Source organism: Notolepis coatsorum (genome assembly GCF_963971535.1).
Source record: "Notolepis coatsorum genome assembly, chromosome: 2".
Classification (NCBI taxonomy): domain Eukaryota; kingdom Metazoa; phylum Chordata; class Actinopteri; order Aulopiformes; family Paralepididae; genus Notolepis; species Notolepis coatsorum.
Genome location: NC_140166.1, coordinates 174,763,376 through 174,785,230, shown reverse-complemented (window position 1 = coordinate 174,785,230; position 21,855 = coordinate 174,763,376). Strand labels below are relative to the sequence as shown.

Genomic DNA, 21,855 nt, shown 5'->3' with positions numbered 1-21,855 from the left:
GGTCCTCACCAGGTCCCTTCGTAAGGTTTTACCTCATGGACATGACCGGGGATTCTGTCTCCCAGGCGGTTCTGAGGTCTGGAACCTCTCCTGCTTCCCGTCCTTTGGTGGGGTAGCATGGGTGTGTGGGTGTGGGCCACAATGTGTTGTGTCACACGTGGTTCCGCCTGTGCTGTGTGTTCAAGAGGTTCTAGTTCCCTCTTGTTCGCACTCGGGTGGAGTTGACTGCCGCCCCCTCTTCATTAGGAAGGATGGCGTGACGGGACTCCCCTCCCCCCTGATGTGGGCTTTCGGGTCCTCAGGGGGTGCATTTGTCGGTCCTCGCGTCTGCTCTGTCCCCATATCTCGATGGCGAAGAGCAGGACGCGATTCGCCAGTACGACTAATATAACGATAGGTTATGTATATAACCTAGTTATATGAGTACTGGCTGAGCGTCCTGCTCTTAGCTTGCCCTGAGGTCCCTTGGGGAAACTTTTCTTTGGAAACGTTTTTTTCCGAGGAAGAGCGAGTGGTGACCACGCCTAGTGCTATATATAGTACGTCACTAGGGCGGGGCCTGGCAGGTGCTGGGTGTATTTGTTTTTATTCGTTGATGGAGTACACTAGGTACTGGAGATGAGGTATATCTCGATGGCGAAGAGCAGGACGCTCAGCCAGTACTCATATAACTAGGTTATATACATAACCTATCGGTTGGTCCGGGCGGGTTACTGCTACAAATACATTTGTCTGTGTGACTGTTCATAAAATAGAAACAATCATTTCAAATTAATAAGATTAATAAAAAAAAAGGCATTATTACTGGGTGCACCGATAAAACCTTTTCACACTGCTGTGATATGGATCGTAGTCCTGATCTATCTTACTGTTATTTTCAACCATTGGTAGTAATGAGTCTTTAAAACTGTACTAACTGTACTTTTAGAAGAAGTACCATTCAGTTTCTCATTTTAACTCCTCTAATAAAACACTTCTTTGTGAAACTCCACCCCCACGCCCAACCTGCCACTATAGCAGCTAATAATGAAATAAAATCTTAATGGGTCTGTTGATACAAATTCAGAATATGTATCCTCTTTAAAAGAAAACAGGGCTTATACCAAGGGAGATATGAACATTAGCATGCAGCATGCAGCAGATCTGGCTGGGGAATACAATAAACTCCCCCATGTTTACACACAGCATGCAGAACATACAGCCTAAGAGACACACTCCTCTGACAATGTGATACTGCCAATACCGGATTGCACTTTCAGTCAGTACGACTACAGATTAATCTCAGGTTGGTTTCCTTTTGGACATATAGCATATTTTGCAACAAAACCATCTCAATTTCCTCTATTGAGCCACAGACCTCACGTTCTGGCGTCTTAATCTGAACGTGAACCCTCACAGAGAAACTTTCCAACCCCCCCCCCCACTTACTGGACCTTTCTTCAAATGCACTCAACTCTCTGAGCACGCCTGAAATCTCCTGTCTCCCTCCTTCACTCCAAATGAACTCCAAAGGTCGTCCTCCTCTCCCCATCCATCCCGTTATAATGTACCCCTTTCAACCCCTTATATCCGCCCTAAGCTCCTTCCTCTCACTCTGATCTCCCATCTCTTTCTCTCTATTCCTCTCAGACTTCCTCTTAGCCTTTCTTACACTTGGTATAGTCTCACTTGCTCTAAAAAAAAAAAAAAAAAAAACAACAACAACTAAACTCATACCTCTGAAAGCCAGCCGTCATTGCACAGATCCGGGCCAAACAGAGGGTGCGTGTGCGTGTGTGTGTGGTGGGGGTATGAAGATGTCAATAATGTGGGAAAGAACATTGCATTCTGTAATTATCTATTCTGTGTACCGTGTTGTAGTAATTCTTGTCTGATCAAAACTACAGAGACAGTCTATATACTGTAACGAGGAGACAGTTTTGAATGGCCGAATCCAGAACACAAAGATGGTGGCATCAAACAAACGTACTTGCAAGAAATGAAAAAAAGTAATTAAATCATATGCACCTACCATATTGATTGATGACACAGGTCCAATGCTATTCACGAATATGTCCACGTCTATGACGGTCGGTTTGACTGCAAAAGAAAGATAAATGATTAATGGCCTTTCGCCTTTGATTCAATTCAAGTTGCATACCTTGATCATCTGTATGCCTCAAAGAGAACAAAGGAAGAGTGGGGAGTCATTGAATAAGGCTGCCTGGGGTTATAATGAATGAAAATATACCAGCTGCCCCCATCTTCATGTTCCCTACTTCAATATTACTGCCAATGTCAATGCTTTCTACATGTCTGTATCAAGTGGTCTCTTGGCCATGCAGCAGAGATTAACCCTTGAGGCCCTCGACCTAGCATACCGTGCGGCAAAGGGAACCGATCCCGCCTACCTCCGGTCAATGGTTTCTAACTATACACCATCAAGACCCCTACGCTCTGCATCTTCTGGCCACCTCAGACCTACTCCTATCCGAGCTCCGGGAGGGTCATCAAAGAGAAGTCGCCTATTCTCAGTCCTTGCCCCACAATGGTGGAATGAACTACCCACCCCAGTTAGGACAGCCGAAACCCGTCCAATCTTTCGCCGTCGACTAAAGACGCACTTCTTCAACCATTATCTGAAAAAAATAAATAATAATAATATCTAACCCTAACTAACCTTACTGTCATGCACTTGTCCTAATAAACTAACCTACACTGTAGCACTCAACACTTTGATGAACATTGTTACTCAGCTGATAGAGTTGTGCCCTTCCTGATGACTTGTCATACAGAACTTGTAAGTCGCTTTGGATAAAAGCGTCAGCTAAATGACTAAATGTAAATGTAAGTTGTGTGAGTCCTTGTCCACTTCACTCGTTGTGGGAACATCAACAATTTGCCCTTAAAGGCACATTTTGCTGATTTTTAACCAGAATTATATCGTCCTGTTGTGAGGAGGACATGTACAGTACAGTAATAATGGAAAAACGTTAAATTCTGAACTTACCCTTTAATTAGTTTATTATTATTATTATTATTATTAATTTAGATTTCATCATTCACGTTGCCCTGCCAGACACCAGGGCAACGTTCAGTGTGTGGGGGTTGTGTTCACAGAGGGTAGACTTGAAACTTTATAAAATCTTTATAGATTCCTTGACATTGAAGAGCCTACAAGGAGGGCAGATAGGAGCCAGGCCTGGAATCATCTAAGCTGTACAGGAATTCCCTCTAGCATCTGCTTCCTAGTTTAGGCTTTCTAGTAAGGTTCAGTGTCTGTTAGAGCCATATGAAATCCGGGTTCACGGAATCGCGGACGGAATCACGGAATTGACCAATAAAAATGGAATCAACTGCAAAACGTGGAATATTGCAGAATTTGGCGTAATCTGGACTGAAATTCCGCTTTTGGGTGGAACGTTTGTTGCAAAGCAAACATGACCGGGGAGGCGGGGAGCGCTGCGTGTTACACACAACACAGCAGTGTCCAAGCGTCTGCCGTCTCGCTGCTTCAGTGTTAACACTTTCAGAGCCGGCCGTGTTTTCCTTTTTACCCCCTTGAATGCCCAGCACCACTTCAATGTTAACGTTAATATCGCCTAATCTATGTTTTAAATTATGGCTATGTGTCTAATCTGCCCGTCGCATTATCAATGACCCATTTCCAGTCAACATTGTCGAAGCGGATTGTTTATTTATCGGTTCATTTCCGTTTTATATCATTTTGAAAAGCCCTTGTTTTCACGGAAAAAAGAAGAGATTCCATGATAATCTCCCTGTACTGGAATATTCTAGAACGTTGTCATTTTTCTGCCTATTTATGAATCGTTTTCAAATAAACGCTAGATTATCGATAGTATATGTGTACGCTGGTGCCGCGCGCTGAAAATCTATTCTCTCAGTTCCTGATCGCTTTTACAGTCAAACAGCCATATCACATTATAGGGGGAAAGCTTATATCTCCGTGAAAACGGGTCTGATTATCCTAATACTGGTAAAATAGATTCCTTACCTGAGATCAGATGGTATCCAAATGGATTATTCCAATTCCTGATCACCATTCCGAAAATCGATCCTTTTATTGATCCACCGCGTATACTGTAAAAACACATAATCCCCGCTGCTCTGAGGGTCCAGAATGAAGCTGATCGACTCCGGTCACATGCGTGAGAAGTAAAATGTGGAGTCCGGGTATTTTTTTCTCATGCCTTTTCATTGAGTCCAATCCAAAAGGGTGAATTACCATCTGGGAGACGATAGGGGGCGCTTTTTCACATCTGAGCGCCTGGAGTGGCTGATTTACCAACGGTAGACTCGGTTGATGAAATATGAATTCAGATCGCTAAACCCGAGAAAACTCGGATTGGGCAATCAAAGTGTTAATGTCGTCAAGAAGCTAAGAAATTCCGCAATAAGCCCTAAATTCAGAGCAGAGCAGTATCCTAATGACATTTATGCCTCCGGCGATAAGGTGTTTTGCAAATTCTGTCAACGTACCGCGGACTGGACCCGCAAAAACACGTGCGACACTATTGTGATTAAATAGCTATGTAACGTTACAGTACATGGAAATGATAGCTTCTTGCTAAATCTAGTGCACCCATCTATTTGTTTAATGCAAATTATTGTCATTACACACTGTCCTTTATAAACTAAATAAACTAAACTAAAGGTGCCTAAATTATGCATTACTATATTTCATCACAATATAATAGATATAGCTAGGCGACTGACATTGTCATTGTGATAATGTCAGTAGTAGCTGTATCTATTGTTTACACTTGAAATGTGTATTTTTATTTTGTGTGCTTTTTTATTTTGTCACAATATTATTTGAAAAATAGTGTAAAATTGAACTGTATTTCTGAGTTGCAGCACTTAAAAACATTAAATGGACTGTTATATCTTATTCAATTGTGGACATTTATTCATTTCCACTTATTAGACACTATTTCTGATGGTAAAATGAGCATAAAAAGCTAAATACAGAATTCTGAAATATTAAAACGGAAAAAACTGAATTTGGCAAAAAATGTAATGGAATTTGGAAAATAATAAAACGGATTTCATATGGCTCTAGTGTCTGCTGGCGGTGTTTGTGAGTTTATTTTAGTAGAAGTGTGTACACAGTAGCAGTTATGTCGTTTTATTTAGTCAAGTAGTCGATTAATCGGGTGTGGTCCTATCTGTTAATAAGGCGACAGTCAGGATGATGATGATGATGATGATGATGGCGATGATCGAGGTAGGATTAAGTGAAGGCTGGTTTGGCTTGTATGCAGCAGGTTGAGATGATCGAGGTAGGATTAAGTGAAGGCTGGTTTGGCTTGTATGCAGAAGGTTGATATCAACCAGAGGTTGTTGATACCAAGGTTGAACATGACACACCCAGGGGGTGATATCAGCCCTAGGCCATAGAGACCTACTGTAGGTTGGACATGACACTCCCAGGGGGTGATATCAGCCCTAGGCCATAGAGACCTACTGTAGGTTGGACATGACACTCCCAGGGGGTGATATCAGCCCTAGGCCATAGAGACCTAGGTTGGACATGACACTCCCAGGGGGTGATATCAGCCATAGAGACCAATGTTGTGCTCTTTATTATAATTGTATTCTGGTTGTTGTTTTCAAGTCACCTAACAAATCTAAAATCTAAGGAGAAGAATGGGGTGGTGGAAGACAGCTGGGATACTGAGAGCTGTCACTCAAATCTGCACTAGGAGTAAAACGAGGATGAGAGAAAGGTAAGACATGGTGATTGGCTGTAGTATTTGAATTAGTGCTGTCAATAGATATAAAAAAATTAACTAATTAATCTCACAATTTTCTGTAATTAATCTAGATTAATCTAGATTAAAAATATCATTTTTCTACTTAAGACCGAAGCTTGTAACAGATATTTACTTGAGTAAAATCATGGAATTAATGTAAAATCAACACAAAGAAAGTATATTTAGATTCAAAGACTATTTTAATAGCTTTCTTTGAATACAGTTTCTCTCTGTGAAATACAAATGTTCAACAAAACCATCAACATTGACTCAGCTAGACCTCTTTCTTATATCCGCGGCGCTAAAATTGAAGATTTTTCACTCCATAGATTAATCTAGATTAATACATTTTAATTCTTTAAATAATTTAAATTAATCTCAAATTAAAGCATTAACTTTGACAGCCCTAACAGCAGGAGGTGTTTAGGAAGTCATACCCAACATTTGTTTTTTGTTTTATATTGCTTTTATTGACGAGTGTCTGTTTTGTTTTATAAATTGTATTTTACCTGTTGTTTTCTACCCGAAGCTGTGTACTATTGTGCATTTTATTCTATAATTGTGAAGCACTTTGTAACTGCTGTTGTGCTATATAAATATTTATTCCATGATATAATAATATGATAATGATAATAATAATACATTTGTTTTGTACAGCAGTCTTCTAGAACTCAAAAGTCCATTTACAATAAGGGGCAGGGTTACTGACATAAATACAACTTATGAGAAGGCAATGGTAATGAGATGGGTCTTGAGGTGGGATTGGAAAATGGAGAAGGACTCGGAGTCCCTAATGTCTTTGGTTAGTGCATTGCACAGTCTGGGGGCTACCCTCTTGAAGACTGTCCCTGAAACTGCCCTGTTGAAGGCTCTGTCCCTGAAACTGTCCTGCTGAAGGCTCTGTCACTGAAACTGCCCTGTTGAAGGCTCCGTCACTGAAACTGCATGGAGAAGGCTCTGTCACTGAAACTGCATGGAGAAGGCTCTGTCACTGAAACTGCCCTGTTGAAGACTCTGTCACTGAAACAAGATTCAAGATTCAATCGTTTTATTTAAAACCACAGTGTTAGTTTGGCTACATTTACCATTGTCCGGCAAAACAACATTTGAAAATAAATGAAATGGGAAAAGAGGAACCCCCCAAAAAAGTTAAAAAATAAAACAGCCAGAAACTATACACTGTTTGAAAAGGAGATGGAAGAAGCAAAGCTTATATGTTTCCATCCCCCATCAATAACCATATTATATATAATATTATATATACTTCAGCAAGTATATGATACGATTACCAATACATATAATACAATACAATTTGCAAATACTTCAACTACACACAACACAATCACACATGCACACACACTAGACTATACTCTCATGTCACCCTTCAAATCATTCTCATACAATACGTTGGTCTTCCTCCCTGGTATATTTTGTGAACACCATCATTTTGAACTTCCTCTTTAATATATTTATGGATTGACTGGATTAGATCTCCTCCTCCAGATTATTCCACAAGGTAACTCCACACAGAGAAATACACACTTATTGGTTAGTCTTGAAGATTGCTGTTCCAGTTTGAGTTTCCCTCTAAGGTTATATCTTTGGAGTCCAGCTCTCTCACAGAACAATTTCTGTATCTTGTCAGGAAGGCTGTGGTGAATGACTCTGTACATGAACTGGGCAGTTTTGTAATCCACCAGGTCCTTTAATTTCAGAACTGAAAGTTTTAAAAACAAAGAATTTGTATGTGCTTTGTAGCTTTCATTTGTTACAATCCTAATTGCTCTTTTTTGGAGCATTACCAAAGGAAGTAGGTTGGTTTCATAGGTATTTCCCCACACCTCAACACAATAATTCAAATATGGAAGGACCAAAGCATTATATAAGATAACAGAAGATTGTTGGTTCAGCCAATACCTTGACCTCCACACATGGCCGTAGCCAGCTATGAGGTCACCGAGGTCCGGACCTCGGTAACTATTTGTAACTATTAAAAAAAAAAAAAAAAAATTATATATATTTTTTTTTATAAAAAAATTATATATTTTTTCTTTTTTTTTTTTGGTCAACGACCGGCCCACTACTAGGCTGAGACATCGGCCCATTGGTACTGACTGACACTGGGCTGGCCCAATCACATCTCTTACTAAGCACCCCCCCCGCCAGTCGTGCAGGTATATGATTGAGAGGGGGGCTGTGGTACATGACTGAGAGGGGGCTGTGGTACATGACTGAGAGGGGGCTGGTACATGACTGAGAGGGGCTGGTACATGACTGAGAGGGGGCTGGCTGGTACATGACTGAGAGGGGGCTGGTACATGACTGAGAGAGGGCTGGTACATGACTGAGAGGGGGCTGGTATACATGACTGAGAGGGGGACTGGTATACATGACTGAGAGGGGGCTGTGGTACATGACTGAGATGGGGCTATGGTACATGACTGAGATGGGGCTGTGGTACATGACTGAGAGGAGGCTGGTACATGACTGAGAGGGGGCTGGTACATGACTGAGAGGGGGCTGGTACATGACTGAGAGGGGGCTGGTACATGACTCAGATGGGGCTGTGGTACATGACTGAGAGGGGGCTGGTAGATGACAGAGGGGGCTGGTATACATGACTGAGAGAGGGCTGGTACATGACTGAGAGGGGCTGGCTGGTACATGACTGAGAGGGGCTGGTACATGACTGAGAGGGGGCTGGTACCATGTATTGTGCATCATTGTAGGTCAAACCATTAAAAAGTTAATTTCCACGGCAGCCATTTTGGATTTTGGTCTCTCACAAATTTCCCCCGCCTTTTAAAAAAATCCATTGAGAAACGAAGTGCCACAGATGACCCAACTACTAGGTCCATATCATATCATCATAATATTATTTTTTAAATCATTAGGATAAGGGTTCCCTTGATAAAGATGCATGAAAAGGCTGTATAATATACAACACCAGTAGCTCAACTGCAAAAACTGCTTTTTTATTTGATTAGATTTATTTGGAAATTAAAAACACATCATAAAAACAAATTATCTTGACCAATTTGTATTCCTGAGGATATCACCTAAAAGCATTCATTAACAAGCATTAACACTTATTTCCAAGGTGGTCCTCGATGGAAGACATAAAAACACAGCACATTATAGCCTACTCAACTGCAAATTTTTCCTCAACTGCAAAAATGTATGCCTACTTATGTATTAGCCTACAGGGAAAAACACATTCACACCAGGCAGCAAAGTTTGTTTTCAGCCAAGTATGGTAATAAGGTAACTATTAGGATATATATGGTATGGATTACTTACTCTTAATAACTTATTACTATCTGTGGTAGCTCTAGTCTCCACCTACACAAATTGTTTTTGTGCTGTCCATTGATCATGCACCTTCACGTGGTAGGCACATAGGTCAAACTCCCCAAACAAACACACCATTGATTTAATTGCCATATAAGATGAATATAAAACAAGAAGGTGATCTATTAACCGTGTAAACCTTATGCAATATTCATCATTGATATTTGAATACTTGAAATCTGTATGAACTGAGTAGTTAGTATCAAATGAAATAAGATGGAACTGCTCCATGCATTCATTGAATAAACAACTATTTTCTCATTACCAGTATGGTATTGTTTAAATTGTACAGCTTTTTGCACATCTTTGTCAGGGGATTCCAACAATTCTGGACCTGAATGTACCAGTTAATTGTAATCATCTCTCTCCTTATGTCTAGTCAAGCCAGGTTGTGGAGGAGAGAGACAGGGATGAACAGGCTATAGACTACGTTGCCCATCCTGAGCCTGCTATGATGCAGGTGTTTTTACATCACCACCCAAAACAAGATTCAGCCAAGAGCGAGTGAGTACACTGGTCCACTTGTCCATGGCACTTACTACCCAGCTTTGTAATGGGTTGGGGGGGGGGGAATAGTACAGTAGGTATTTAAGGGGACCGTAAGGATGGTGTACTGGTGGGTGGTGTCCGACCGATTATAGTGGGCCGGTCTGGGCCAAAAAAATAAATGGACCTCCCTAATTTCTAAACCCTGGCTACGGCCCTGCCTCCACATAATACCCACACTCTTTGACATTTTTGTTCTTACATGGCTTATGTGAGGCTTCCAACAAATTTTCTCATTTATGATCACTCCTAAAAAAGTGGTTTGCTGTACTCTTTCAATAACGGTATCATCTATCGTAACTTGGATCGGTGTGTGATAATTACGATTTCCAAAAATCATTAGTTTTGTTTTGTTCAAGTTTAGAGACAATCTGTTTTTGTCAAACCACTTTTTTAATTTGACCAATTCAGTCATGGTTTCATTCAGAATCTGTTGTAAACTCTCACCAGAGCAAATCATATTTGTATCATCTGCAAATAGCACAAATTTCATTGTTTCAGATACTTTACAGATATCATTAATGTACAAAGAAACAAAACTGGACCCAGAATTGAACCTTGTGGTAAGCCACACCTAATATTCCTGTTTGTTGAGATGGCACTGCCCATTTGAACAAATTGATTCCTGTTACTCAAGTAACTTTTAATCCATTCCAATGCTATACCCCTAATGCCATATCTTTCCATCTTTTTAATTAAAATACTATGGTCAATCATATCGAAAGCTTTTTGAAGGTCAATACAAATTCCCAGTACATGGTGTTTTTTGTCAATTGAAGTTGTTATTTCCTCTATTAGCTCAATGAGGGCCATGGTGGTGGATCTATTCCTCCTGAAGCCATATTGGCTGTCAATCAGCAATTTGTGTTTCTCAATGAACTCTTCAAGTCTTTTTACATAAATCTTCTCCAGAATCTTAGAAAATTGGGAAAGCAGAGAAACCGGCCTATAATTTGTAAACTGGTGTTTGTCCCTTGTTTTAAATATCGGTAATACTTTTGCAGTTTTCATCATACGAGGAAATATTCCCGATTGTAACGACAAATTACAGATATGTGTGAATGGTTCTACAAATCCTTCCGCTAAGTTCTTAATCACAGTCATGTCAATGTCATTCCAATCCGTTGATGTTTTATTTTTACAGTTCCTGAGTATGGCCATGATTGCATTTCCATCTGTTGGATTAAGAAACATGGAGCTTTGATTTCTATGGATTGAGTCTTCTACACCCACACTTAGTGTCGGACCGCTCTCTGTGATTTTTTCAGCTAGACTAGGTCCAACCCCTACAAAGAACTTGTTAAAGCCATCGGCCACTTCCTCCATATTACTACTTTTCCTGCCGTCTGCAATGAAGTAATTTGGATACAGTCCACCTTTTGGCCCTTTTCTTATTATGTCATTAAGCACTTTCCAAATACCCTTGCTATCATGTTTATTCCTTTCTAGTAAGTTGGCATAAAAAACCTTTTTACAATTCCTCATAATATTGGTTAGTTTGTTTTTATATAGTTTATATTTCAATTCAGACTCATCCGTCCTATTTGTAATAAATTGCTTATACAAAAGGTTTTTCTTTTTACTGGCGTTCATCAGTCCCTTGGTTAACCAGGGTTTTGTACAGTAATTTTTCCTGTTACATTTGACTAATGGGCAATGCTTATTGTACAGATTCATGAATATATCCAGAAAGGACACATAAGCAGCATCAGTGTCCTGTTCTAGGTACACAGTTTCCCAATGCTGGACCATTAACTCATTCTTAAGGGCATTCATTGAGTTATCAGTCTTAACCCGTATATATTTGGGTGCGGTGTCTGTTCTATTCTTTTTGTAATTAACTTCATACACCGTAAACACAGGTAAATGGTCCGAAATGTCATTGATTAATAATCCACTAATGGTGTTACCAAAACTGTTGGGCCCGTTTTGCCCCGAAATAGAGCCTTGAGACCGCGTGCGAATTGATAGCTGAAGTGTCAGAGTTTAACGCTGTATCGTCGAGTTCGACCTATTCTATTATTAAGTAATAGTCTATTGTGTATAGTGTATCGTGCGGCTACCGTTCTACAGTGACCAGCATTACCAACGTTTCATCGTACCGAGCTAGTGTGCTTATCCAGGCTGGGCGGCTTAACCTGGTGCCGTCATCCGAGGAGCCCTAGACGAGAACCGTGTGGATATGTACACTGGATAACCTACCCGACGACTACAGAGCCCTTTTCGGCTGGATTATATTTGCTTTGGTCCAGTAGCTGTTGGAGCGGAGAATCTTCTACACCCACTGTTGTGTGGGATTTACCCTGTGAGGAGCACTGTCGAGCCCGCCTCTAGTACTCTGAGGCTGGCTAGCTTTCCTCCATGCGGCACTGCATACCGGAGAATAGCTGTTGTTCGTCTACGGATCAAGGGATTATTGCACTGTCTCCTGTACCTGGAGTCTCCTTATTCCTCGTTGACCCAGACTTTCTGCTACCGACAAATCCTCTCCCCTGCTGGCTTACAACCGGAGGGACCCCTTTAGTATCTCCAGCTGATCTACTAGTGTACCATATATAATTCTTATGATACAGGTGGTATTAATTATCTCCTGCGTAATATGCTCATGGACTTACGCTCTTGACCTATTCATGCACATTCTTCGCCTTACAAGCGCAACTCTCAATCTTGATAAGTAATGTAAGATAATCTTCGTGCTGCTAATAAATATTCTTCTAAACCGTATTTCTTGTGAAGCCGTGTTATTGTGGGTGTGTTCATCTCATATACCTGTGTACTGTATGGCCAGTAGTAATGTACATAACGCAGTAGTGGTTTAATGATACCATACTTATTCAATACAGTCAGGGAATTGTACCCCTCAGTTACAATTGGTCCTTCGAGCCGGAGGGTAATTAGCGTAATATTAATATAATATTAACATGGCCAATGATGAACACTCCACAAACGGTTCTCCTAAGCTAGATCGCCCGGAGCGCAGACGGCAGCCACCTCGTTACCTAGAGGACTACGCTGCCAGTCTACTACCTAGCTTTATACAGACGTTAAACGCGGAAAAAGCGGATAGTAAAAGTATGTCAAACCCTACCGACCAGGCGACCCCGCCAGTAGAGACCCTAGTGGGTTCTAACGTAACTGACCAAGCTCACGGGGGGGACCAGGAGGGACATGACATGACTTTACCCCCCGACAACGCCAACGGGACAGTCCCCGGAGAGCTCCAGGATAAAGAAAGCGCTCCAGGGACGGAACCCGACCCACTACCAGAAGAGACGCACACCCAGGAGATGGACCTCCTCGGAGCGCGACAGGAGAACGGATCTCCAACGAGCACTGCCAGAGGCCGATCACCTCCGCCTGTGTCTTCCCCCAGCGAGGCGGACAAGATGCTGGCGCGGGCACTAATCGCCACCCTGGCAGCCTCCACCGAACGCGATCGACTTCAAGCGCAACAGACGAGCGAGCGCGAACAAGCTGCAGACCAACGAGAGCGCCTTCACGCGCAACTCCAAGCGCAAGCCCTCAGTGAACGCGAACATTCTGCAACCGAGCGAGAGCGCTTCCAGGCGCAACAAAGGAGTGAAGACGACCGCATAAGACTGGAGACCAGACGCCTTCAGACGGAAGAGAACATTGAAAGAAGCCGCGCCGATGCACAGTGCGCCGCCGCCAATGCACAGCGCGACACCGCCCATGCCAGCGCCAATGCACAGCGCGACGCCGCCAATGCCCAGCGCGAAGCAGTGCGCGACGCCGCCCATGCCCAGCGCGAGGCAGAGCGCGACCGGCTGCAGGCGCAGATGATGGACAAATTGATTGCCATGGCGACACCCCCTCCCTCCGCACGGAGCTCCCGGAGATCATCACGACAAGGGTCTAGGACACATTCCCCCACCCGACCAAGCGACCCGGGACCCCGCCAACAGGAGGATCCTGTCCACGTCTCCGAACCCCCTCCCCGGCCGGTCCATACGAGACCCAGCAACCGGGAAGAACCGGCCTACGTCGCCGAGAGACTGAACAGAAGACTCCAGGACCTAGCAGAGGAAGAGGAAGAGGAGGAATGTCAAGCCGACCAGCAGCAACGTACTCTGGACCAGGAGGCCCAGTACAGCCCCGACCAGCAGCAACGTACTCTGGACCAGGAGGCCCAGTACAGCCCCGGCGTCAGCCCCGAGGCCCTGCGTTACAGACCCCCGACTCAACTCAAGGGTGAGTTTGACGCACCGCCAGCCCCGAGGAACAGCACCTGGGTACCCGGGCCTTGGTACCCACCGAGTACCAGCCCACGACGACACGTACGGGGAGACTCGCCCAGGAGACCTCTCCCCCAACGCTCACCGATGTGCCAGCCATCCATGGCATCGTACCTTGGCACACCGACGTTCCCGGACTTCACACACGAGAACAGAGCACAGTACACAGAGCTACGAATGTGCTTAGAGACAATGATGTCCGATGTCCCCGATGAGACGTACAAGTATGCTATCCTCCTCAAGCACCTGAAGGTGCCCAGAGCGCATAATATAGCGCTGGCATATTCCAACTCAAGTACCCCATACACCGTGGCTCTAGTAGCCCTCGACCAACGTTATGGACGCATATGGGACTACGTGATACAAGAGATAAGAGACATCGACCGTCTCCCCCCAGCCAGAGACAACAGAGCATTGGATGACCTCTCTATCAAGGTACAGTCCCTGGTAGGGATGCTGGGGTCCCAAAAGGAAAAGGGGATATACCAAAAATTTTACGCTAACTCTAATGTAGAAAGGATATTAGAGAAGCTCCCTCCCGCCCGACAAGAGCGTTTTCGGCGGCAGAGAGACCACCGTGACCCCAACGGCCCAGAGGCATCCCTCCTAGACCTATCTGAGTTCCTCGCCAGGGAGGTCAGCAGCCTACGACTGGACACGTTCGTATGGAGTGGACCAAGCCCAAGACCAGGACCTCGGGGATTAAATGATAACCGCCGGTCGGTGACCGTTATGCACCAAGCCGAATCAGTACCGCAGCACAAGAACCACAACACCCCCTCGACGAAAGAGGAGTGGAAGATTGAATGCCAGTACTGTGAAGGGGAACATCGGCTGTATCAATGCGACACTTTCGGGAAGCTGACCACGGACGAGGTGAGTCAGTGGATCAAGGACCACCGCCGCTGCTTCCGCTGCGCGCGCAGCCATATGGCAGCTGAGTGCCGCTTGAAGAAGAAGTGCAGCAGGTGCGGCGGCGCCCACTTGGAGGTCCTGCATGACATCAACAGGCGTCCGCCAGGACAACAAAGTGGGCCCGTCACGGTAATGTACCAGGCCGAGGCGGTGGCACCAGTACCAAAGATCCACCAGACCGCTCCCTACTGTACCGACTGCTACAGCAGACACTGGGAGTCACGGTGCTACTCGGACGACCGCGAGTCGGCACCACCCCAGAAGATCCAAGGCAACCGACCAACAGGAGTGCTCCATATAGACCAGCATAGCGGGACCCCCCGAGTGCTCATCAAAGTGGTCAGAGTGCTCCTGAGCTACGAGGACAAGGTCCTGGACACTTACGCCGTCCTAGACGATGGGTCTGAAAAGACTCTCCTCCTCGCTTCCGCCGCAGCCCAGTTGGGCCTGCGGGGTGCCAAAGGTACCATGACAATACGCACCATCAGAAGAGACCAGAAGACCATAAAGGGTGAAAAGGTCTCCTTCAAGATATCAGCGGTGGACCAGCCCGAGAAGCAGTATAGTATTACCAACGTCTTCACCAGCCACGACATAGGCCTATCACAGTACACCTACCCCATCCCACAGCTGATGGCGAAGTATGTGCACCTACGTCAACTACCTATACCGCTTATCGACGGCGCCACACCGACCCTGCTCATCGGCTCCGACCACGCGGACCTCATTCTCCCAATTGAGGCGGCCCACATCTGACCCAAAGGATGCCCAGTCGCGGTTCAGACCCGACTGGGGTGGACGCTCCAGGGCCCCCTCTACGGACTTGACAGTCAACCCACGTCTACACGCTGCCTACACACAAAGGCGAGCGACACCGGCCACTCCCTCGTACAGCCCGTTGAGAGGCTATTGACATTAAGCGAGAGGCCTGTGAGAGAACCGTGGGCACAAGAGGGAGTTCGGAACTCCACCCCCCTCAGCTGCGCTCCAGACGTAGCTGACCTCGAACCCAGCACCCCAAGCGACTCCTTGATGGGGCGGCCGGAACCGGCCCCTCCTCAGACGGGGTACAGAGCAAACAAGAGAAACACACGGAGGAGGTGGAGGCACAGCCAAGCACAGATCAAAGCAGTCTCAGGCCCGCTCCCTCCTAACCCCCCTACCATCCCTTCCAGCCCGTCAGAAGCGGGTCAAGGACGGAGACAACTTAAAAGTGGACACAGTCGTCGTGATCATAGACCAGTCACTACCCCGAGCTATGTGGCCGGCCGGCCGCGTAAGCAAAGTGATCACTGGTGCCGACGGAAAGGTCAGAGCGGCAGAAGTGCTCGTCCAAGGGCGGACATACACCCGACCCGTGGCGAGGCTGATAGAGTTGCCAAGGCTCCCCGACTCTTTTGATGACGACCATGACCCCCTGACTTTGTGAACTGCCCTACCCTCACAACGGACATTGAGTAGTGGACAGTGCGGTTAATCTGTCTCTGCTTATCTAATTAGGTGCGGACTAATTAGGAGGCGGCTGTTACAAAGGGTCAGATTAAACCGAATATATATATTTATTACTTGAGATATATTGTATAGTATTTGTATATCGTTTGATATCCCTTGTATATTCTTTGTACATATACACGGAATATCCCTTTACCTAGTACAGGCCAGACCATAATATTCGTTATCCTATTGGAAGCGATCCCCTAGGCGCCACGGCCATACCCCCAATGTCTAGTTCAAAGTCACCGCTGAGACATGCCTGGACATGCCCGGTTCTGCGCAGGAATACGAGACAGAAATAAGGCTGGTACTAGATTGTTCACCTTACGTATAAATACGTCGCAGGTGGATACAGCAGTATGTTACCCAATAAGTTGAAGCCTCACACCACGATACAACGTGCTGTGAAGTGGGCCCGTTTTGCCCCGAAATAGAGCCTCGAGACCGCGTGCGAATTGATAGCTGAAGTGTCAGAGTTTAACGCTGTATCGTCGAGTTCGACCTATTCTATTATTAAGTAATAGTCTATTGTGTATAGTGTATCGTGCGGCTACCGTTCTACAGTGACCAGCATTACCAACGTTTCATCGTACCGAGCTAGTGTGCTTATCCAGGCTGGGCGGCTTAACCTGGTGCCGTCATCCGAGGAGCCCTAGACGAGAACCGTGTGGATATGTACACTGGATAACCTACCCGACGACTACAGAGCCCTTTTCGGCTGGATTATATTTGCTTTGGTCCAGTAGCTGTTGGAGCGGAGAATCGTCTACACCCACTGTTGTGTGGGATTTACCCTGTGAGGAGCACCGTCGAGCCCGCCTCTAGTACTCTGAGGCTGGCTAGCTTTCCTCCATGCGGCACTGCATACCAGAGAATAGCTGTTGTTCGTCTACGGATCAAGGGATTATTGCACTGTCTCCTGTACCTGGAGTCTCCTTATTCCTCGTTGACCCAGACTTTCTGCTACCGACAAATCCTCTCCCCTGCTGGCTTACAACCGGAGGGACCCCTTTAGTATCTCCAGCTGATCTACTAGTGTACCATATATAATTCTTATGATACAGGTGGTATTAATTATCTCCTGCGTAATATGCTCATGGACTTACGCTCTTGACCTATTCAATGCACATTCTTCGCCTTACAAGCGCAACTCTCAATCTTGATAAGTAATGTAAGATAATCTTCGTGCTGCTAATAAATATTCTTCTAAACCGTATTTCTTGTGAAGCCGTGTTATTGTGGGTGTGTTCATCTCATATACCTGTGTACTGTATGGCCAGTAGTAATGTACATAACGCAGTAGTGGTTTAATGATACCATACTTATTCAATACAGTCAGGGAATTGTACCCCTCAGTTACTGTAACTGAGGGGTACAATTCCCTGACTGTATGGTTAGATATGATACTTACTACCACTACCTCTTGTACTTTAGACTCTGGCCACCCAGTACTAGGTATGAATATGTTGAACACTCCCACCTGATAAACGGATCCAACACAAATGTACCAAATCGAAAGTTTGAGTTTTAATACATAGCAAAAGGTATGTACAACGATCACTTAATTACATTTATGATTTGAAATAGTATGCACTTTTATGGCAAATGAGTATTCGTAGGTAGATCAATATCGAATGTCCAATCTCTGATTGCGCAGGAAGCAAATATACAACCTGGAATATTTAGGGAACAATAGCGATGATACTTGAATGATTATATAGCTGGATACACTAGGGGAAGGTTCCGACTGCTTGTAGGACAGCTGGAGGGGGGGGGGGGGGGGTTAGAGAGTCACTGGCTGGATCCCGTCTGGCCGAGGGTATCTTGGGAGAGTCCACAGTTGTGCGACACGGTGCCCAACGATCCTCGATCCACAGATGAATGCAGTTGGACCCTCTGTGGCCGGCGTCCTCGGGTCCACGACGGAGAGACGTGAGGCGACCTCACTGTGCATAGCGCCGTCTCACCTGTCGTCCTCTCCGGGGGGGGTATTTCCAACACACCGCAGTGTTGGCCTTTATCCATAGAATAATCAAAGTACTCAAAGCATAATCCAAGCCGGGGAAGGCTAGCCGTCGTCGGTAGAATAATCCAATATACAGGTCCACTCGCTCTTTGGCCTGGAGCTCCTCGGGTGCAGCTTCACGTGGGGTCAACCACCCTGGATAAGCGTCCAGCTGATGCCCGAAACGATGGGGGTGCTGATTACTATAGAACTCTTACCGCACGAGGCACTACATATGAATAGACTATTATTAGCTTAATAGAATACGTCCAACTCGACGATATAGTGCCAAATATGACTATTCAAATATTAATATACACGATGTCTCAATGCCGATACTGGGCCGAATTGGCCTTACTGCCCACACGTGGTTCGCGGGGAGGCTTTTGCGTCTGTCACTCTGTTGGAGGGTAAGGAACTGGACTAAAGGAAAGCTCTACTTTAATAGCGCAGTATATATACGCACTATGAACAAATAGTACCATTAGTGGTGCGGTAGACATATTCCTACGCGGAACTAGGACTTGTCCATACATGTTGAGCGGTACGATTGAACCTGGTCTGAGGGGTATGGCGACCTGGCACCAAGGTCTCGTCCAATGGTAGAATGGAGACTATTATGGGATGTTCAGTAGACTAGAAGGGATATTCAATGCATATTGTACAAGGAATATACAAGGAATATCAGGGGATATCAGGGGATATACAAATACAATTAAATATATATATATAAATAAATATTTATATTCGGTTTAATCTGATCCTTCAGAACAGTTACAGTTACACATTCAAATAGATCGTCCACGGCCCTTGACATATCGTTAACCTTTTTACAGCACAGATTACTATCAATGTACAATACCACCCCTCCTCTGTCTTTGCTGTTTCTATTTACCCAAAACATTTCATAACCACACATGTTAAAATCTAAGTAATTGTCAGGCTTCAGCCAAGTCTCAGAAATAGCTATGATACCCAACTTTTTATGGAATCAAAGTTTCTGGGAAGGCTTCTACTATTAAAATGGATCAGTGATATGTTGTTTGCCACATTGATCTTACTGTTGAATTTACTGGCGGTGTAATATTGGCATTCGTTATTTGACATTGTAAAGAAAAAATGGTTGTCCGGGTCTATTTCATTGACCTGTGTATGGGATTTATAGTCGGTGTACTCAAAACTGTCAAATTTAGCTTCAAGGCAATCAGAATCAAAATCAATAATGCTGGGAGTAACGTTCTCTATGTCATCCCCTTGCGAGGACGGGCAATCACTGTCATCTGCACTGGCCATGATGTAAAACTGAACCAATGCACATGGGGAAAGTAATCAGGGAGCGTCTCTGACTACCGTTACCGAGAGTATAGCCTACACACACACATTCATACACGTACACATACAAAACAAAAGGAAAATAAAAAATAAAACTGCTTGGTTACTAAATGAACCAGCCATGGCTTAGGTGGTCTAAATCTTACCACCACTTCTGCTCAGTCTGAATCGATAAAAGGAAAGGAAATATAGCTAAACGAATGACGCAATATAATGCTCAAATTAGGTTTAATTAAATTAAATCAATTTAAATTAAATCGCCCATTTATAGGCTGGGCTCATACAGCTTTGAGAGTTCAGGACAAGGACTGTCATTTACAGCTTTGGCAATAAATCAAAGACTGACAAACGATGTCTCCACATTGAAGGGAAACTTTAGTAAACACTCACTCAGGAGGACGAGTACACTTCAGTTCTCTGGTATGTTTAACTTGTCGAATTCAAGGAAGAGTTCGCTGATGTTGGCAGCAAGACGGCCTCTGCCTCCTCGTGAGAGTTGAAGCTCCTCCATCTGCCATCCATCTTCACTTCAAGTGTACTGCCACGCATCGGCGTATTTAGACCACTATCAGTAGGGCACGTGATGATCATCTGTGCCCCACTGATTAATTTTTTTTTTTTTTTTTTTTTTTTTTTTTACAAATATTCTTTATTTCCCCTTTTTTAACATGATCAAATGATCATTTAACATGATCAAATAATTATTATAATATTTTTTACTTCACTTTGAAATATTATAGTGAAATATTTTGCAATGTTGTCGCATTTATCTTGTTGAAATCCTCCAACAGGCTCTTTTTTGTAAGTTGACTGGTTTGCACACCAATAATACAGTGCAATAATAGAATAGTAGAATAGATAGTAAAATTATGCAATAGAATGGCCAGAGTAAAATAGTGCTACAGTACAATCAACAGCGGGGTGTATTAGAAGGCTATGGTGAAGAGGTACGTTTTTAGCTTATTTCTGAAAATATTAAGAGATCTAGCTTCCCTAATGTCCATAGGTAGTGTGTTCCATAACTTTGGTGCATAGTTAGCAAAGGCTGCATCCCCGATTTTCTTTAGACTGTGGCTTGGAACCTTCAATAGTAGATGATCGCAATGTTTATACTTTGTATATAAGGAGGAGGACCTTGAAATCAATTCTAAATGTTACCGGAAGCCAGTGTAGGTTATTTACTTGTAACTTTGGGTTTGATCCAAGGAGTAAGTTGCCCCATATTGCTCTGTAACATTTCTCTTTTTGTTATAGGACCGACTAGTAGGATTTCAGTTTTGCCCTCATTTAATTTTAGGAAGTTGTTCGTCATCCATTTGTTTATTGCTAAGAGACAGGCGGAAATGGAGTTTATAGCTGTGTGATAATTTGGTTCAGCGGAGATGTACAATTGTGTGTAATCTGCGTAACTATGGAAACATACATTGTGCTTTTTAATGATGTCTCCTCAATGTTCAATGTTCAATGCAATGTTCAATGCAAGTAAAGCACTTTAAACTTTAAATATGACTAAATGCTTTCTTGACTATATATATAGTAACTGTTCCAAAATGCATAGATTTCTATGTATTTTAGGGGTTTGGGGGGCTAGCTCTTTTTAATATAAATGTCAGATTGTTTTATTTATTTCATAGATTTCTATGCATTTCAGGAGTTTGGGGGGCTGGCTCCCCCAAATAATTAAATAACATAACCCTAACCTAACTGTTGTGAAGGGCCAGATTAAACCGAATATATATATTTATTTATATATATATATTTAATTGTATTTGTATATTCTCTAATATTCCCTGATATCCCTTGTATATTCCTTGTACAATATGCATTGAATATCCATTCTAGCCTACTGAACATCCCATAATAGTCTCCATTCTACTATTGGTCGAGACCTTGGTGCCAGGCTGCCATACCCCTCAGACCCAGTTCAAACGTACCGCTCGACATGTACGAACAAGTCCTAGTTCCGCGTAGGAATTTGGCTACCGCACCACTAATGGGACTATTTGTTCATAGTGCGTATATATACTGCGCTACTAAAGTAGTACTTTCTTTTCAGTCCAGTTTCTTACCCTCCAATAGAGTCACAGACGTAAAGCCTCCCCGCGATGCCACGTGTGGGAGTAAGGCCAAGTTCGCCTACCATCGGTATTGAGACATCGTGTATATTAATATTTGAATAGTCATATTTGGCACTATATCG

The 21,855-nt window shown here is 43.9% G+C and overlaps 1 protein-coding gene across 1 annotated transcript in view; it reads right to left on the bottom strand.

The window, feature by feature from the left end:
* Positions 1-21,855, bottom strand: part of gabrg3 (gamma-aminobutyric acid type A receptor subunit gamma3) — a gene marked incomplete at both ends in the record, with an annotated part of 449,762 nt that overhangs the window by 228,737 nt on the left and 199,170 nt on the right. Inside the window, one exon of the mRNA XM_084337932.1 lies at positions 2,012-2,079. Within this exon, the coding sequence (XP_084194058.1) occupies positions 2,012-2,079 (68 nt within the window). The remainder of the gene's footprint in view (positions 1-2,011; positions 2,080-21,855) is intronic.